The 21,134-nt window shown below is 34.8% G+C and overlaps 1 protein-coding gene across 1 annotated transcript in view; it reads left to right on the forward strand.

The window, feature by feature from the left end:
• The window catches only part of LOC106636132 (uncharacterized), a 69,515-nt gene extending 48,809 nt beyond the window's left edge, over positions 1–20,706 (forward strand). Inside the window, exons 41-55 of the mRNA XM_089592120.1 lie at positions 1,531–1,705; positions 9,297–9,634; positions 9,722–9,956; positions 10,025–10,171; positions 10,831–10,881; positions 10,953–11,153; positions 11,218–11,381; positions 11,504–14,125; positions 14,407–14,593; positions 15,244–15,957; positions 16,262–16,462; positions 16,854–17,372; positions 18,418–18,530; positions 18,763–18,943; positions 19,157–20,706. Coding sequence (XP_089448246.1) covers positions 1,531–1,705; positions 9,297–9,634; positions 9,722–9,956; positions 10,025–10,171; positions 10,831–10,881; positions 10,953–11,153; positions 11,218–11,381; positions 11,504–14,125; positions 14,407–14,593; positions 15,244–15,957; positions 16,262–16,462; positions 16,854–17,372; positions 18,418–18,530; positions 18,763–18,943; positions 19,157–19,266 — 5,958 coding nt within the window. The 3' untranslated portion in view covers positions 19,267–20,706. The remainder of the gene's footprint in view (positions 1–1,530; positions 1,706–9,296; positions 9,635–9,721; positions 9,957–10,024; positions 10,172–10,830; positions 10,882–10,952; positions 11,154–11,217; positions 11,382–11,503; positions 14,126–14,406; positions 14,594–15,243; positions 15,958–16,261; positions 16,463–16,853; positions 17,373–18,417; positions 18,531–18,762; positions 18,944–19,156) is intronic.
• Positions 20,707–21,134: the final 428 nt, after the last annotated feature.

The raw sequence follows: 21,134 nt of genomic DNA on the forward strand, positions 1-21,134 counted from the left end.
TCATAAAAATATAGAAACAAAAACGCATGAATTATTACTTTGCATTATTCATAAGCAATTTAATTAAGATATTCAAATAATTTAATTTGTATATTTTTTATTTTAATTTTTAACCATTTCCTGATTTTCAAAATTATTTTAGAATTATATTTTTTAAGAGTTAGACTGTTAAAATAATAAGTTGATTTTTAACATATATTAATACCATTTAACATAAATAAATAAAAAAAAAAAAAAAAATATGTAAAAGTAAAGCTCAAAAAGACCTTAAATTATAAATACAAAAATTTTTTAAAATACAAATTAATAAATGAAGAGAACTAAAAACGCAAGAATTATGTTTTGAATTTTTTATTAATGATTCAATTAAAATATACAAATAATATAATGTTTAAATTTTTTATTTCAATTTCAAACATTTTACTATATTTTAAAATTATTTTAAAATTCTATTTTTTGAGAGTTTGGCTGTTAAAATAGTTTCTGGACTTTAAATATACATTTTTAAAATTTAAAATAAATAAATAAAAATAAAATCATAACAAAGAATATGCAAAAAAGACCTTGAATGATTTATAAAAAAACTAAAAAAACAATTTAGTAAAAGTATAGAACCAAAAATGCACGATTTATTATTTTGCATTTTTCATTAATGATTTAATTAAGATATTCAAATAATAAAATTTTTGTATTTTTATTTTAATTTCCAACAATTCCCTATATTTTAATATTATTTAAAAATTTTATTTTTTATGAATTTGACTGTGAAAATAGCTAACTGATATTTCAACATATATTCATACCATTTAAAATAAATGAATAGAGATAAAAAAATCATGTAAAAAAATAGTTAAAAAAGACCTCAAATTTTTAATAAAAAAAAAAAATAAATAAATAAAACAGAATAGAACAAAAAAAATATTACAGTAAGTCAACAACTACGCAAAAGACGATATGCTTTTTCTTGATGTATGAATTCAGAAGAGTGGCCTTCGAAAAGCGCTGAGTGGAAGTCACATAGGAATAGAAGGAATCTCCATCTGAAAATAGTCTCTTCTTTTTTTGCTCTATGTACCCTGCCAGTGACCCACATTTCCAGTTGAAAAGTGCATATTTTCACGTGCGCGTGAAGTGAACTTGAGTGTTAATTACTCCACACTGTTTCTATATTAATAAGTGGTATCGAAAATACTCGTCTGGAATCTAAAAATAATTTGTGTTTATGTTCTTACGTCTGGCTATTCATACGAATGAGAAATAAAATTCATGTGTGCCACTTATGACGCATGATTATTTTGGGAATCATACAGATTTTTCATTAATCTTGCAATTGAAATGCAGTTGCACTAGTAGGACGTCCCGTAAAAATAAAATACAACAAGAGTTGTTGAAATTTTTTTTTTTTACTGAACTGATAACAACAAATGAATTATTTAAATGTTTTTATACTCAATTATAGTATTAAAACTAAAATTTTTCCTCACAAAATTTATTGAATAAAAAAAAGGAAAAATTAACCATCCTATACAGATTCAGTGGCTCTTCAACGAACGACCAGTGCACGGAAAAGACTTCCTCGTATCCGTCAGCGGCGATCGGCAGGTGCTAACAATTCCGGAAGTAGGAAGTGTGCACGCAGGCACTATTTCATGCGTGGCCGAGAATTCGTCAGGGAAGGCGATCTGTGACGCAAAAATCGAAGTTGGTAAGTTACCAGTCCTTGAATCCCTCGCTCGTGTCTCGTTCGAAAATACATTTGTCTAATTAGTCGAAAATACGTGGTAATTATTGATCAGACTCTCACTATAAGAATTTATTAATAGCTGTAATGTGATGTAAAATAGAATAAATATCCGCGGTTAGTACCACGTAATTTCATTACATCATTTTTTCGATTGACAGCTGAACGGCTAAGAAAATATTTTTGTATCGCGTAAACATTACCCGTCTGTCGAGCGATTCCGAGCCTAGCAGTAAAAATCAGGTTGATAAATACAGTTGGGAAAAGATCAAGAGCAGAAAAAGTCAGAAAAGGCCAGGACGGAGACGAGTGAACGAACGAACATGGCAATCAGTCGATGTTTTTTTGCTCGTGCGAAAGAAACTAGTCGAAGAGTAGAGCGCTCGGTTCCTTTTACTACTTTTATCGAGACAAGCGTCGCAACCAAATGGGGTTGCGGGCACTTGGAGGCAAAAATAACGCCGAACGGCGCTGCTGATGCCGATATATACACAACGGTGCCATCCAAGTTATTAATACACTTGTATTTTCCCCTGCTTTGCGTTCTCGGTCTTCATTCACTGACTGCATCGCGGCACTGTACGCGTATCGATTTTACCGATCCTTTTTTTGTAGTTCGAACGAGCAGTTACGAAATTATCGTTTCGCGAACAGAGACAGTCCGAGACGTGGTTGTGGTAGGGTACGACTTTTTCCGATTTTGCCGATTTTTTTTTTTTTTTCAAGACAGTCTGGTCCAATGGTATTCGATAAAGAATTTTTTACATTTTCTTAAATTTGAAATTTATTTTCAGAAAAAGTAAACACGATTTAAAAATGTGCGTTAAATATTTTGGTACGTTTTTATGTTGGTACGTATATATTATACGTAACAAGGAAAACGAATGATATCAACATTATTTAAATTTTTATTGAGGATTACAACTAACCATGATGCAAACCATCTATTGCACGCTTTTAATCAGGTATCACCTGTAAAAAAAATAAATACATTTTTATTCACTTAGATTATTATAAAAACGAAGGATAGTAATGACTGGATGTACCAAAAATCTAAGTGGATTTTGACTACAAAGGTTACAAATAAAGTACTCGAGACTTTATTACTACATTCTTATAAATTATTGCTGGTAATATATCCTAAAATCTCACAAAAAACATTTTTTAACCAAATAACCCTATAATAAGCTGTTGAATAACTCTACAATAAGCTGGTGTACTCTAAGAAGTTTATAAATTTTTTAACCCCTGTATACTTATCTGAGTTATTGTATTTTCCTAAAGGCTGGATAATAAATAGATATTTCTGAAATCCAACAATATATAATCATAGAATTTTCGAAACATATAACTTATTTTAATTACCGACAGTTTTCCAATTCAAGAACTTTTAGTTAAGTTTGTAGTTCCAGCAGTTTTAGGATTTTTCAGATTTTAGGAAACTCTTTGCCATTGACCATACAGTTAAAAATAGTCTATGAGTTCTAGAAGCTGCTACTGATTGATACGGGGTTCTCTACCTTTTAAAGAAAACCCCAAGGATACCAAGGATAAGACTCACAATATGACGTTTTAGGTTATGACAGCACTTACGACGGGAATATACGGTTTTAAGTAGCTAACTCATAGGGTTATTGGTATTTAGAGCGTATAACCATTAGCTTTAAGTTGTTAAACTAGTAATTGAAAACCTAAAAGTACTGAGATGAAAATCTTTTATTAATAACAACTGATATTTAATAGTTTTATAATTTTAAACACTTTAGGAATAAATCCAAAAGTGCTGTATAAAGTACGAACCCAAATTAAGATATGTTGGCTTACTTTATATACAGACAGGACAGTTAAGTCCAAAGTGTAGTTTTTGTACTATCAACTATTCCCTGTCTCGACATTGTTGCTTAGTAGGTACATCTGAGCTCATTCAGTATTTGCAATAGCTTTTACAAACAATGATTAATGACCCGATGGTATGAGTATGGTTTCTGGAGCTTGGTAATTTAACATCGCAGCTAAAGAGGCATGAATAATTCATGGCTTCGACCATGAACACAGTGTTTGAGTTACTTCGATATTAAGTATAGACATTTCTGAATGTTGGGAGAAAAACCATAAAACTTTTGCTACGTATAAACCCAGTTTTCCAATCATTTGATCCTACATGCATTGAAACGAAGCATTTTATGCGCGGATGGTAATCGTAATGACCCAAATAGCCGAGTAAACGATATTATTTCACACGTCCAAAAAAAAAGTTCGCAAAAACAAATCAACCGGGGACAAAAACGCGGTCGAATTTCACCGCGATGTTCTCATCGAATCCCCGCGCAAGTCCATCAGCCGCATATAAATCATTCTCTTGAGATATTGTATAATCGTCCTCAAATTGTCAGTGCCGAGAAGGCGATTCCCCTCACTCTCTTTTTCTCCTCTTGAAGATCGGCTCGTTTCACCAAATGTGCTAATAAGCTTACGCAGTGGCTCGCGCAAGTGCAGCTTAAGCCAAAAGAGAAGAAGAAGAAAAAAACCGAGGCAAGTGCACGCACGCAGCTGGAAAAAAGAAAGGGAGAGCGCTCTCTCGCGCACGTACAACAATATATATATGAGCTCGCGAGAGAGAGTGTGAATGCGCACAGAAATACGTTATTTTTGTCGGCACAAATACCCGCTGGCCCCGCGCTGCTCTCTCTCACCGCGTGCGGAGAGTCATCGTCGTCGGCCAGCGGTTCCGTCAGTCCACCTCTACCTACCACCGGTGGAAAGAACCTTCGGAACACACGCACGATATAATTCACACGACACGCGCGGGAGTGTCCAGTGTATAACGCCGAGGACCGGTGTTCTTCGCAACTCTGACAAAAACACCCCGTATACACTCGCGTTTCGAAATGTAGGACTTTAGATTTTATCAAGCAAAGCACGCACGCGTTTGTTGTTGCAAGCCGGGAGGAATAATCGGATTAAGAGTCAAATTTAGAATTAAGCCGAAAGCCGCGTTTGTGCGCCGTAAAGTCGCCAGCTCGAGCTTTGCGGGAAGTGAGCTTCATCGTGCCAAAGCGGAGTACGAAATCGGTGAGATCGGCAAGACGAATTTCAGGCTGCTGGCAGAATTTTTTTGAAAAAAAAAAAAAAAAATCGGTTCTGGAGATAACAAAGATATTGGGATACGTAAAAGTGCATCCAGCAGTGATCGGCAAGGAGCACGAGGGGATAAAGTGACGGAAAAGTCGTACATACTGTTCGAGTGAAGGTACGCAAAGGTGTGAATCGAATAAAATTCCTGTTTTTCCCTCCAGTTCCCTCTAAAGCTTGTTTATCCTCGGAGCCTGTCTTGATCGGCATCAATACAGATAAAAGCACTGCGGGCTGTGCTCCACGTATATGTGTCTCGTACAGAGGCACATCGGCGGCTTTTTCTACAGCTAATTTTGTCAAAGGGGGCGGGGAGATCGCGTTTGTGCATTTGAACTTCCGAAGCGGGAGATTTTGCTTGTTCTGCTGAAATAGTGAAGGCCTCGTTGGGAAGAGAGAGACTTTTTACGTACGCGAAACTTGGCCGACTTAATCTTGCGTTTTTTTTTTTTTTTTTTTTTTTCGAAGGACGAGAAAAAAGGGTACGAGTGTGCGATTGGGCGTGAAAGAATGTGAGGTGGTGCGCCCTGTTGCCTTCCGATGTAATTGAGCTTTGCTAGACAGCGAGCAGCTTTGGTTGATTAATTTTTCACGGCCGATTGACGCGCTTCGGTGATTTTTGTGGTTTTCTGGAGTATGTAGTCTGGTGTTTTTCAATACTCAATTGAATTCTTTTTTTAGTGATGACCAACTTCTTGGTATTACAAGTCATTATTAAAAATGTCCAACATAAAAGATTTCATTTTTAAATGGCGTGTTGTATTAACATTTTGCAATTGTCAACGACAATCAATTTGACGGCACTGTTTGTTGAATTGGTATAAAAACTAATGGGTAGTGATAACGGTTGTAAAAGATGATTAAAGTTTTTACGAGATGCTGGTTTGATAGATGCTATTGTTCTGCAGTGAATACGAGATAACTAGTTTACAAAAAAAAAATTTGAATGTCACAAGACAATCTATCGCCTCTATGAGACGTATAGTTGTGCATATTGTTTTAATTATCATTTTTATTCGCAAAAAAATATAAATTATCAAAGCCATAGAATACAATCCTAAGATATGAACAATCTAATCTAAAGTTATAATAGGTTTTCAAAAATAATTTTTGTGTTCATTGATATTATTCATTTTCTTCATTAGTTTTTCGTTTAATTTATTGGCTATTTTTCGGAGTTCTATGAGTATAATTTCCATCAAGTAATCTTCTGTCAACGCGTTTCTGTAATATACAAATTTATTATCTTTCTAATATTTGTTAGTGAATCATATGAATTATTTCGAAAATGGGACCAGTGAATTTATGACAGGAAACCAAATTTTCAAGTGTTTCGAAAAATTTTAGCTATTATTTATCGTTTCACATCCAAATAAATACACAAATAAATATACAAATTTACCAAAAAGTAATGAGACCATTAAGATGTTTTAATTGTAAAAGCAGATTATAAAATTCATTTTTATTAGTTTTAGTTTCTATAGTTCCACTCAATTTAGAGTCACAACAAATTGCTAAGTACCTACAATCGAACCATCAAGTTTTATGTCCATAGTTAAATTTTGAAACAGATCGTGAAATAAAATCAGCAATAATTTTTTTTTTTTTTTTTTTTTTTTTTTTTTAAATCTGATCTTGCGCGGTGCGAGATATTTCCAAAAAGTAAGATGACATTCATATTCACAAGTGTAAGCACGGCAACAGATTTATTAGGCACGAAGTAGGCAGTAAAGAGTCGCTAATTGTACGCCGCGCAAATCCACAGTCGCGTGTGGATGGACAAGTAGGCAGTTTACGAGCAGCAACTAGCTAGCAGCATATATCTAGCCTGTTGCAGTGGTTTTTACTTTGGGCCACTGCTTGTACAAGTCACGAAGAGTCGAATTTAATTCCTCGTTCCAGATGGTTGTCCATTCTCGAATCCAAATGCATTTGCACAATATTTTGGATTTCGGCCAGCCTAATCCATTGCGAGTGTGAAGTTAAGCTCTTATATTTTACCACTTGCTCGAGCGAATGTGCTCGCATACGAAATAAAAACGGAAGTGATGGGGCAATTATTGAAGAGGGACCGTCGACACATTGATTCGTAAATCTTTCAAGGGATTCATCGTACAATTTAAAGGGATGTTGAGATTGAATGGTTTCAATGTTAAAACATTAGATGAGAAGTATATATATATATATATATATATATATATATATACTAACTATTTTGGTAGAATCATTGCACAAAAATGGTTGAAATAATTTTATTTTTTTAAATAAACAAATAGAAATCAAGAAGATGGAAATTAATTGATAACTTCACTACGCGTAGCAACAAATATTCATTATTGTTATGGTCCATTTGACTTTTTAAATTTATTTTATTATATAAATTCAACTAATAATGATTCATTTTTATGTGTGCATAAAATAACCTCCTGAAGGGTTGTTTGGATCCTTGAATAAAGTATTCAACAAAAGAGACAAAAAAATTAGTTGAGACAATTACTTTACTGACTTCTTTTTAGTACACAAGTATCTATTATTTTCACATAATTTTTTTAGTTAATAATTTTTTATCACGTTAATAAAATGAACATTGTCAAATAACTACAGTACACCATTATATTTTTTATGGATTTATTATAGAACGAGTATAATATATAATCATTTATTGTCATTTTTTGTAAAAACTATATAATATGCTTTGGCGTCAGTTTCGTTTTCTCTTTGATTCAATAAAAAGTTACATTGCTTGAATTCATATAATACCAACAGCGCTTTATTTTTACTTATATTGCATCATCGAACTATATAATTGCAAGTCTTTTTTTAGAGTTAACAAGATGAAGCTTGCCTAGAGTTGGGACAACTTTGAGAAATTTAAGCCTCTGCCCAATACTGTCCATCCATGTGTTTCAATACATTGCTGCGTATTACTTGTAATGCACGTTATATCCGACTAATTTATTTTCGTCATATTCCGTGCATCTGTCACAGAGAGATTCTCTTACTGAGATACCTCACCGTGATTCACAATGCAAATATTTGCACCGAAAGAACTTTGTCATTTACTTACACAAGTACTAGCTTACATTTATTTTTGTCCCTGATATTCTACGCTTTTGTAATTTTTCAATCACTTGAAATAACTTGGGCTCATATAATAATATAAATAATAAATATATTCATTTTATCATCGTATTCCTTAAGAGCAATCATAGATAATGATGACAAAAAAAAAAGTCACTTGTCCAATATGTCAAACGTAAACAGTTTACAGCCTACAAGAAGCTCAAAATTTTTTGTAGTAGAACTACAATCGGACCAACTGTTGATACCAAACAGTGCTGAACTAAATTTACACGCCGTATACATATCTTAGAGATTCAAGCTGTGTAAAATTGTACATTTTCACGCACCACTAAACTAACAAACGAAAGCGAGGTCGAAAAATCGCTAGAGCCGCGCTCACCTCTAACATCCCCGATTGCACAATAGTCGAATTCCATCGGTCGAATTATAATGGGTCCGTATATCATTGGTTACAGCGACCAAAGCGAATAGTAGAGTAGACGCTAGAAGCTGTGCCGCTGCTGCTCAGTCAGCAGGTGTGATTGCATGCATCTTCCTCGCTGTCTCTCTCTCTCTCTCTCTCCCTTCGTATTCGTCATTTGACGAATCAGGCCGTCTATTTTCGCATTGCTCGTAGCTCAAGTCTCAAGGGTCGCGCGGTAAGAATTACTGTACTGCATAGGTGCAAATTGTAGCATGCGTGTATTTACGTGTTGGGAACTATCGGCGTGGTCAACTTCCTTGGGCTCACGTACAGATGTCCGCGATACCTGTCAATCTTGTCAATCTTTCTATCGACACTTGCTCGATGAAAAAGAGAGAGCGTGTGTCAAAAAAGAAACAAAAGCTAATAAAAAGAGCGCAATTTCTGCGATGTATAGAACCGAGCGAACACTGTAAGGTATTAGTGGAACCCGCAAGAAATTAAGAAAAAAGTTGTACCTTTTTTCTCAAAAATTAAGTTGCTAACGTTAGTCGACCAAAAACCAATTCCATCCTACCAAAATGTATGAAAAATTTGAAATCCTTGCGAAGATAACTGTTCTGTATTTGAATAGCAAACATTTTCATCAAATAATACACAATTTCGGATTAAGGAATTTAAAAAATTTTAAAAGAATAATTGGCTGTATGAGCGCTAGTATTAAAAAGGGATGCGACATTGTAACTTCAATCAGTATGTTGGATTTACTTCCCAAAGCATGAACGTGTAGGCGTAGAGAAAAATACTGATTTCCTTCTGACAAGGACAGAATTATTTTTGAACACGAGACAAACATTGAGCCTATCTTTTTCTAATGCATCTGCCTGTATCGATCTATTGATAAATCAATATCATCGTGATGTCTCGTAAACATAGGTGGAGGGATCGAGGCGGAGAAGGGGTATATCGAAACAATACCAGAGCCTACGGTGAACCTCGAGATGCAATCGTCAAGCAGTAGTGACAAGTACTTCGTGAGTGAGAAGACGGGCGAGGGTGGCTTAAGCAATAACCAAACGATCACCAAAACTACCTCGTCGATCGTGGAATCTTCAACCATGCACACCTCCACGAAAAGGGAATACATCACGACAACGAATTCCTCGACATTGCCCAGTTGTCCATTACATTCACCGTCCAATGTGTGTGTTAAAAAGTCTTCACATAGTTCTGAGCACTCCAATGCTTTTAATGGGGCACCACCTGTAGTCAAGGTTGGTTTCTTTTAATTTGGATTGAAATATTGATTCATTGAAAAAAAAATTTTTTTAATTAACTATTACTATTACTATGTCATACAGTCGCAGAAGATTGAAGAATATGAACGAATTATACAAGAAGCACCAGGTGAAATACGTCAAGAAAAGACCGTCGTTGTTACTCAAGATTCGGGAGGTACAACACAGAAGGAGTGCAAGCATCAAGTACAAATTCAAAAACCTTGTAGAAAGCAAACTGCTCCACGATTCGTTTCCCCCGTCACCGGTATGATAGTTGACCAAGGATCGGATATTGTTCTCGAAGGAATAGTCGATGGTGCGTCAACTTACCATTGATACAATAGATATGTATTGATTTAATAATACGTTTTTTTGTTAATGCAGGTTTTCCACTACCCGTCATCTCATGGACCAAGAATGGTCAAGAATTGTTGGCTAAGAACGGCATGAAATTGAGTTATGATCATAATCACGTCAAATTGGAAATAAAAGACGTGAAAGTCAAAGATGCTGGTAGATATACATGCACAGGTTGGTATACATCACTTTCCCAACTAGCCTGTAAGATATTTACGTTTTTATTAAAAATTAAATGGCAACAATTTTATATATGCATGATCAGGTATTTTTGCCTTGTGCTGATGCATTTTTTTGCTTTATTTAAATTACATGCTAAGTCATTTTTTTAGAAATGTTACCTTCATGAAATTAACAAATAAACTTAGTCAAGCAAATAAAACTTATAATCTTGATGTTAATTGAAAAGGTCTATTTTATTACAGAATTAGCCTAATTTTCACTATTGACTGTATCATCCAATTTTTTACTTATTTTTTGATATGTCATCAATCTTTCTACCACATTTTTATTGACAAAACATAATTCACTCGAAAACTTTTCAGTTAGACATTAACAGAGTAAAGAAAAATAAAAAGGTTTGCTTGAGCTGTTTACTGACTACACTACTAAAAATTTTGATAAAATATCGTGTAGTAAAAAAAGTATGAGTGGATGCAATGGTATAGAAGTGGTGTAGTCCATATTTAAAATTCTAATTTGAAAGTAAGCCCACCATCGTGCCGCAGTAGCCAAAGAATACTGCATGGCTTGTTGTATTGTTAAAAAAACAGTCCAAAATGATGTATAAAGCTTAATATTTTATAAATTTAATGTACTTGGTTTTTTCACAGCACGAAACGATATAGGGAATGCCAGCAGCACAGCAGATTTGGTCGTAAAAAGTACAGTTATACGTATTAATTTAATAATTAAGTATTCAAGATGTATATTAATGCTTTCTTTTTTTTTACAGAGACAATATTTCCACCTGTCTTTGGACGACGACTCCAAGCACAAGTCGTTAAAAAAGGCGATAGGGTAATTATGGAAGTCGAAATCACTGGTACACCTGAACCTAGCGTGACATGGTACAAAGATGATGAACCTCTTATCGAAGGACCTGATTATAGGATGAAACAACATGGAAATTGTTATCTTTTATTGATAGATAAAGGTAAGGTAGATTAAAAATTTTCTTTCAACAATCATACGAAACTAAAACAACAACAAAAATTTAGCTGAAAAGGACTATGCGGGTAAATATATGGTCAGAGCAGCGAATGCTGGCGGAGAAGCACAAAGTATTGCTGATTTTGCAGTGTTTGAACCAACACCTGATACAATGGTGGAACAGCATAAAACTCTCGTTTATGAAAATGTTGCGGACAAAAATGCGAAAAAAGTGAGTAAGAGTTTAGACTTAAAACAAAATTCTTTATTTGTGTTAAATTTTTACGAATATAGTTTTATGCACTTACTTATTTTTAAATAAACAAATATTTCAAAGTATTATTTAAAAACTAGACTTGTTGCGGTCTACCTACTGAGATACCTGGCGCAAACCTTACCACGGAGCAGATAACAACAACGATGATTCAGCCTAGTGCTAACATCAAAACGCCATTCCCTCCTACATCCACATCCTCTACAATACGAACTATCACAACTAACACAAATGAAGAGTCACAAAAAGCATACCGTTCAGAAATGATTTCATCTTCAACCGAATCACACCGTAGCGAAACCAAATCAGAACAAAAATTCCATATGAAACTTGAACATAAACCTGCACCGTTTGACACTTCAAAAAGAGAAGAAAGTAATTTTTCCCAGGAAAAATCTCAAGTCTCCGAAAACGAAAATGTTGAAACGTCTTCTGTAAAACGTAAAGATGCTCTTAGTTTCTTTGAATCCATGTCAAAAAGTGGTGATAATATTTCAAAAGGACCAAGGGACATGATTAAATTAACTGATGAAGATGATGGAACCGGTCCTGGGTGTGATGTAAGAGTTGAAAATTTGACAAAAAATTATGAACGCACTACGAAGTTTGAAGAAGCTTCTCGTGAAATCCCAAAAGTGAATAAAAAAGCCGTACAAGACGCTTTCGAGAAATTTGAAAAAGGAACTTCATCTCGCGGTGTAGATAATACGATGTTCAGCTTTCCTTACGAGGAATATAAACTGGCACCTTTGGAATGCAAAAGGACTATATTGGAAGATGTAACAGCATCTGGCTCACCAATCCATGGTACCTTAACAATTTCAAAATTAGAAGCACAGTCGGATAGTGCAGAGGCTATGTTAAATGGATTTAATCTTGTGCCTGAACCACCCCCAGAAATCGGATATGCTCCAAAACCTGAAGAGCAAACAAGAACACGTCCAGATGTTTCATCAAAAGCTAAACAATTACAAGAATCGTTTGAAAAAAGTGCTTTCCCAGCTGATGTGCCTGTAGGTGGCGTTAAAATATTTCCATCGGCACCAAAAACACAGCCAAAACCTCAAGAACCTAGCCCTACACGGCCACTATCTATTCCTCCGCCTTTTGAACTTGAATCAGAAATGTGTGTCAAGAAAAGTGAAAAGAAAGAATACGAAGGGTATTCGACTTCCACGTCTATGGAAGCTAAAACAATGGAAAAATCATGGGCACGCAAAAGTGCAGATTCTAGTAAAAAGTCATGGCCACCACAACAACCGCAAGATACTTCATCATCAACAGTATTTACCGACAAAAAAGAATGGAGTCTTCCCGAACAAAATTACAAAGTTTCTTCGTCAGAATCCAAACAAGAAGTAGAAATGAAGCCAGAGTATCGCATGACTCAAACTACCATCGAATCTTCAAACTTGTTGGAAAAAAAGTCATTTGGATCGAAAGAAATTCGTGTGGAAGAGAAGAAAATTGAACGACCTCCTTCGCCACCTCCAAAGCCTAAGCCCATAATTTATAATGCAGAAACGATTAAAGTGGATCATACTGTGAATACTATTGAAAAAAAATCAGTTACAGAAAAATACATGTCTGAATGTGATATTCATAAAACAGAAAATAAAGAAAAAAAATTTGAAGCAGTTAAAAAACAGGCGTCCAGGCCATGGCCTGATGATCAAGGTATTGATTTAAAAGCTCCAAGTTTGGTAAGGAGTGTCATGGAAGGCAAAAAACCTGCAGTGAAATTGTATCATCCAGCCAACCTCTCTTCACCAGTTTTGACGCCAGGTTCTCCTCCAGTAATAGATTATGCTCCAAGTCCTTATTTAGAAAAGAGATATGAAAAGTCAGAAACAATGGAAAGGATGAGTAGGCCAGCACCAACAGTTCAATCGAAAGCAACTGAAGAATATATTTCAAAAGAATACAAAGTAAGCACTCCCTCAGCCCCACCACAATCTACGTGTTCACCGAGAAAATACTCGAGAAGTTCATTTTACAGTGAAAGTGATTACGAATCTGAAATCGATACTTCGAAATCAAAATTATGCTCTTACGAAAGTGACCACGATCAACGAGCAACCGGCTATAGAAGGGTACAACCTCCTACACCTACCCCTTCTCATAGACCCACATCTACTGAAACCGACATAATACCTCCATCAAAATTTGAATCGCCGTCAACTCTGTCAGGACCAGCTAGGCTAGGTGCAAGTTCTAGCTTGAGTGAGTCTATAACTGCAAAATCATCTCAACTGTATGAAAAAGATTCTCGACAATATCAACAAAAGAACACTCAAGCTCAACAATACGAAACATTACCGAAACCTGGTTCACCTCCTGTTTATGTTCAACCAACAAAATCTTCTACGACGAAGACTTACAAACCCGAATCACCAAAATTCAAAACAAAAACTTTTCAAAAAGAAAGTGGATACATGGCTGACACTGATGAACCATTAAACCTTCAACAACATAAATCTTTGTCTGAATCTAGCTCATCATTCTATGAATCAAAATCTAGTTTCATGGAAACCAAAAGTTACGAAAGCTCTCACAAAAAAGACAGTACCTCATCCGCATCCACATACTCACAATCTCAATCCTATTCTAGTTTACCTAAAACTGAGATGCAACGAACTTCTTACATTGAGAAGATAGTTGAAAAGTCACCACAACCGCGATATAAACCAGATCCTACTAAGGTTCGAAAAAGAACGAAATAACGTGTGCTAGTTTTTCGTAAATAATTAAATGTTGTGTGTATATTAAACAATGGCTAGAAAATTAACTAACATCCGCTGGACCCTAGTGTTTCAAATAGTCGTTTCACCTATGTATAATGCAGAATGCTAATTTTTTTTATTCCCATATTAATAATATTGACCACCATACTTAATTTTAATTAAGCGTATATTTACTTTGACTTTTTTAGCTTCCAAATTTTTTTAAGAGTGAAATTTTTCAATCATTTAATATTTTTTAGGAGATGACTCAAATGAGCAAAGGTTCATCAAGATTGACTAAGGGTGAGTTTCGTGAAAGCGATTACGAAAGTGACTATGATGGTAATAGGATATCATCGAATTGGAAACCACAATCATCGTCTCAAACATTGACGGATTCAAATTTATCATCTTTCAAAACAATGAAATCATCTTTTTCTCGTTCAGGTTCGTTCCAATCTCGCACCAAACGGTACTTCTTCTTTTAAGGATAATGTCCCAGAAAGCTTATGGATAATAAATATAGTCAATTACAAATAGTACTGTAAATTTTATGTAACGAAAATTCCAGGCAGATGAAAAAAAACTTGGTAATGTTTATAGTTAAAAAAAAAAACTTCCAACTTAAACATATTGCTACAATGAAAGCTAGAAAAAAACGTTTAAAAAATTGGGACATTCTCCAAATATTCAGATTTTTATTGGCCTTTGCTTGAAACTTCTTACTTAGGAATCTTTTTTCTAGTCTAAATTAAAAATATTAATGAAAAAAAAATAAAAGTTGTTACTTTCTTGCTTTATGCATACCCACTATCATTAGATTTACTTTGTGCGCTTCTTTCCTCTACAGTTTTTTTTAACTCCAATTGCTTGTTCGCTGAGCTATTGACACAGGTAGTTTTGGCTTTTGTCGTTTGCTTGCTTGCTGTTTTGCTTTGCTCTCAATTTTCTATCAGCATCTCTTGATTGTTGTGCATCATACTTCACATACTCACACCTAAAAGCATATCTGTCTTCGAGTTCGCCGTGATTCTTCTACTTTTACCATGCATCACATCACTTATCATTCGTTGGAAAAATCCTTTGTTTCGAAATAGGAATCTCAACGGCAGCTCCTTCGACATTTGAAGAAACAACGAAGGAGGCAGTCACTAAGAGAGAAACTGCTAAGGAAGAAAAACCCAAGCCCAAGTCGATACTGCTTCCCGGTACTCCGCCAGAAATGGCTTACGCGCCTCCAAGGCAATCCTTTTACGAAGGACAAAATAGCATTCCATTTCACAATGCAATAGGTACGGAAACGAAAAAGACCGTTCGTATGGATGAGTCAACGGAAAACACGAGAAGAATCGTGACGGTCGAACAAACAAGTCGAGTAATAAAGTTTGGCGAAAACCAGATGCAACACGAAATGCAGCGTTACACAAGACCACAGGATAATCACCAGCAAATGAAGAAAAATTCATTTACCATTCCAACCCCGACAAAGTTCGTCCAAGGTCAGTTTCGTGAATCCGACTATGAAAGTGATGCCGATACCAACAGGATTCGGGCCAAGTGGGCACCTAGCGAAAGTGAGACCGAAGAGCCGCGATATCGTAAGGTGCAGCCACCCAGAAGTAAAGTTACCAAGTCACCCGTGATCACAATGCCAAGTGAATCAGAAACGGAAAGATCCGAGAGCGAAAGGCGATACTCGTTTAGAGACACAACCAGGAGTCAGCAAGTCATTGATGATCATGAGCTTAAACCAGGCTCACCTCCAGAGTATGCGTACGCATCTGGACGCGAATTTCAGAAGACTGCGAATCGTAAGGCGAAACACACAATTTTTTTTAACACTTTTTCTGACGCTACTACATTATAACTCTAGATATATGTTCATACAACCAAATCATTCGGGAGTTTCGTATAATAATATCGCATTAACATTAGAATATAATAAATTATTTCAGTTATGGTCCTGTGTTTGCTTGTCTGTAGGAAAATCGGAATTTATTATGACTATTGTTTTTTTTTTTTTTTTTTTTTTTTTTTTTTTTTTTTTTTTTTTTTTTTTTTTTACTTGGCGTTATGGGTGTCGATTCTGTTTTTGAGTAATCTCGAAATTCACAGACGTAGCCACGAAGCATATACAGGATATGACGAGTAACTTCAAATCGAAAACAGAGAAATTCTCAAGCGATATACAATCTGATTTAAAAAAGCGAAGTAAGCCGATTTTGAAGCGCTCGACATCCACGGATGCAGGAAACGGTACAGATGTCGGAGACGATTCGAGGGCTTATAGGGAAGAATCAAGAGTGGCACAATATGGTAAAATAATACATTTGTTGTTTTTTTTTTTTTTTTCCAAGTATTGCAGATTAATTAGTAAACTATGAATTCGAGCTCTTGCTTTCTACATATTTTTTTTGTCTTATTTTTCCTGCGAGTCACAGTAAGATTTTCTTTCCATTTTAAAGGCATTTAAAAAAAATCAAGGTTCAAATAAGTCAAGCGTTAAAATTTCGGATCCATACTTAAGATAGTAAACTAAATATACACACACACACACACACACTTTATTCGAGCGTTCTTGACTAGCTTCAAATAGCAAACTGGTTGATTATAACGATGTAGAATTTCGGTAAAAACATAGTATTACTTAATGAAAAAAAAAAAAAAAAAAAGAAAAACTCCATCAATCTCCCCACGTGTAATTCAGGCACAAAGCAGATCGATCCAGACACGGGCCTGATCTACTTCAAGTACGATTTCGGCTACGAGTTTGGCATAGTACTGCCAGGCGAAGGAAAGCGCACAGTAACAAGTAGCAACAAAAGTTACCAAGGCCAACGTAAGCCTGGAGATGTCGATGTGCCGATCATACACGAGTTTACGTCCAGCCGCAAGGAGAACGGGTTCAGCAAACCTAAGGCTAGCTATCCGACGGCGCCTACGAACAATCACTTTTCCTCGTCGACACTGCCTCGCAAGCCTGTCCCTAAATATCCTGGTAAAAGCGTCAAGTGGGAGCCAACCTCCGAGAGTGAATACTCGGAGGCCGAGGATTTCATCACAAATGGTGATCGCAACAAAATACCTCCATCACCGAGTCTCTTGATACCACCTTCGCCATCGCCTAGGTGGGACCCGACAACCCCAAGTCCAGCGTCACTTAGTCCGAGCTTACCTAGTCTGAGTCCGCACTGCGGGCCACCAAGTAACATCGATTCAACGCCAGGTATCCCACAACAAAACACGGATGATGTTGATATTTACCCAACAATATAATGGCAATTATGCACTGTCCCAGTAAACCAGTATTAAAATGTATCGTATCGGTGATGGCCATGACTGATTTGCAATTCCAAGACGATAATCGGTGAAAGTTGGAGATGTTCAATCTTTTATTTGTTATTAAGAAAAATACGTACATTCAAGCAATTGTTTTCATTTAATCGTGCGTTATGGTAGCATTTTCGTAAATATTATTCATTTGTTACGTAAGTTGAAACTTTTTTTTTAACCATTTTACAAAATAATTCATTGAAAATGTATCAAAACAAATATAATAATAATCCATACCACTCACTTAAAAATTTGTCAAATTTTACACTATGTTATTCATTTCATGCTTATACATTTATTAAAATAATACGATGGACTTTTCATTAAAGTTTTTCCTCTTCTGAGTCTCATACTAATTCAAAATCATTCATTAATACTGGTTTTCTCATAAGACATCTATTCTACCTTGTAAATGTTAGAGTTACTGTAAATATGTACATTTTTGGTGTGATTGTTATTTCACATTTTCTATATTTAAATTGCATATTTCATTAATGGTCACGTGTTTATATTAAGTACTTTCATATTTCACAAAATTTATCGATGGTTCGCAGTGACTTGCACGTCTTTTATGTATGTAGCTTTTCTGATTTCTTTCTGATAATTGTGCACCCACGTATTTGTACTCTTGAGTACACTCTATAGATATTAACTTTTCGTTTTCGTCCTTTAGAGCTTCCAGGATATTCATTAACTGGTAAGGAAAGATAAATTCATTATTTCACAGTTTGTTATTATTAAAAATTTTATAATCATGTTCGTCCTTTCATTACCAGATCAATTTAACGTCACCCGCTTATCCAAAGATGATATCCTTTTATAGATAAATGTTGAAGTTTACAATTTCATTGGTGCTTGCAACCATAGCTTTAACTTGAAAAATTGTTTTTTTTTTGGATTAGCTTTAGTTCCGTACATTTATTCCATTTCCATTGTAGGTTCGCCGTGGTCAACGTCTAACAGCGAACGAATCATTCCCGTGGCTACAGAGATTGAGGTTGTCAAGCCCTACATTGAGATTTTGCAAAAAAAACCTCCATCATTTATAACGGTAACTAATACACTTGCTATTGCTCGAACAAGATTTTATAATCCTTTAAAAATCAAGACCATTATTTTATACGATCAATAGGAGTTGAAACTTATTTGGACTACAGATTGGCTTTTAATAATCGTTTCTAAGAGAGATCTGAAAAAAGATTGAATTCAACTAGTCATTTAATCAAAGTTTTACTCAGAAAGATCAATTCGCCTAATAAGAACGTTTTATTTTGTATTTCTAGCCACTAAGAGACATCGCAGTTGTGAGCGGGCAAACGGCACGTTTTGAATGCATCGTTCAAGCTGAGCCACAGCCAAACGTAATGTGGTCTAAGGACGGCAGGGTTATTGAAAATTCTTACAATGTTGAAGTTTACTACAGAAATGGCGTTTGTCGTCTTACTTTGACTCGAACTACCCCTGGTTAGTATCATTTAGTGCCATGTCCCTATACGATAAGCTTAATAATTAAAACACGAACATTGTTGATTCATGAGAAAAAGTTTTGGATTTTGTAGAAAACTCTACTTGAACCACCAAACTATTTTCACAACATTAGTACGCACCAATTCTTCGAACATGCAAATAGAAAAAGTCATTCGAGCTCTCGACTGACCTCATTTCTCGAAATTTCAGACGACGCTGGCACGTACGCCTGTACAGCGACGAACCACCTGGGCTCGGCCGTGACATCAGCGACCTTGCAGGTGCCAGGTAACAGACGCTCGCTATACGGGGTTAATTAAAACAAATTAAATAAGCACGCCAATTACTGAGAAGAAGTATCAGAGGGTTCAGGTGCTAAAATCCAAAGACATGATGGTAGTGGTGGTGGTAATACTTGAGAAGAATTAACGAAATGATACAAAACAAACGAACGAATGAGAAATATTTGCAAGATACGCAAAGTATAGACATTAATACTGTAGTTTTACGACAAAGCGCTTGTAATTTTTTTTTTTTCTTAATTTTTTTTTTCTCTTTCTTTCTTTTTTTTTTTTTATTAATTTTTGGTGATAGAGGCTAAATAAAACTATTAAACAAAAGATGCTTGATTAATGTAAACCGGATGCTTTGAAGAAATACGTGAGGTGATATTTAAAGCTTTATAACTGGATATATAAGATTATTGGTTGGTTGATAAAATCATGTACTAATTTGTGTCACATGAACATGTGTAATGTGAACTCGCCGGAGTGTACATCAAGTGCCAAGACCATTTCCGCCTGAGCATTTCCATAAACAATATATAAGTAACAAATTTCTCCCTTTTTTTTGCCAAACTAGGCGTGAAATGTTTTTTCTTCTTCTAGTCACAGGCACCATTAATGTAACGATATATCAAAGAATTTGTCACAATGAGATAAAGTATAGTTGTTGGAAATATAAATTTTATGATTAAAAAGTAATAAAATGTTTACTTCAAAAGTATGTTGATTCTTTAAACTCGTTGCAACTTTAGTTAACCGATAATTCTTTTCACCACAGTCAGTCTAGTCATTTAAAATAGTTTTTAACATTTTACGATCGCATTCTTTGATGTCGGGAAAAAAAAATCCTTCTCTCACTTCATCCGTAAATTATTGCCTCATGAATCAGTCGTGCTTACGCGAAATTTTATTTTCGTTATTTCCCGCGTTATTTTGGAACACGCTGTCACAGAATATGCTCGCAGTGGCTTTCTCATTCGCAGACTTTATTATTAGAATTCAGTGCATCACTTAGCACGTTATTCGCTCGCCGAGCTTTCACTTTAACATCGTGGAATATCAAGTTTTTTCCAGAGCTTGAAGAATTTTTTGGTTCCACTTCGATAACAGGTGACAGAAAATAGATGTTTTTACACAACTTAAAATTTTAGGCTACCTATACTAAGTAATATCTTGAGAAAATTCAATGAAGCATATTGTTGTTGCATAGCTTTATGGATTTTTAGAAAAATTGTGTTATATTGTATTTCGATTGGATTACTTATAATATTTGCACGTACGACAAGTTTTTAATGTAAAAGACAGTCAAGTTTGAGGATGGAATAGTTTTTAATGTGATGAATGAAGAGAATGCTAAAAAATTTATATGTTGTTTCATCGATGTTGTAATCGTCGCAAACCAGAGAAAATAAAAACTGTTGTTTTTCAACTTTACAAGATTACGGCTATGTAAATAAATGTGTGCTTTCTCTGCGATGTATGGCATCTTTATTTCTTATCACTACTATCCTTCTACTATCCTTAAGCTCATTGTGGATGATACAATATATTTTTATTTTTATTCACCAATAAAAAAACCTTGAACAATTTTTTTTACAACATTATAATAAAAAAATCTTAATTATTGTACAGTCCACAATGTGTACACTACTTAATCTTTTATTTTACAAATAATTTTGCATTTGAGAAAAAATATGATCGGTGTAAAAAAAAGTTCTTTTGCTTTAAATATTTTACTATATAATTTCTCTTTACAGTAATATCGTTGAAAAACAGTTTTTGAAAAATTATTGTCATTGAAATTTACAATTTTCCCGTATTTTTGACATAAAATACATTTTTTTGTCACTTTAATAAAAATAATAAAATGATACAATTCACTTCTGCTCTGCTATGAGAAATTT

Source organism: Copidosoma floridanum, unplaced genomic scaffold, assembly GCF_036245765.1.
Source record: "Copidosoma floridanum isolate Cflo_tuat_1 unplaced genomic scaffold, Cflo_Japanese_pri ptg000014l, whole genome shotgun sequence".
NCBI lineage: Eukaryota > Metazoa > Arthropoda > Insecta > Hymenoptera > Encyrtidae > Copidosoma > Copidosoma floridanum.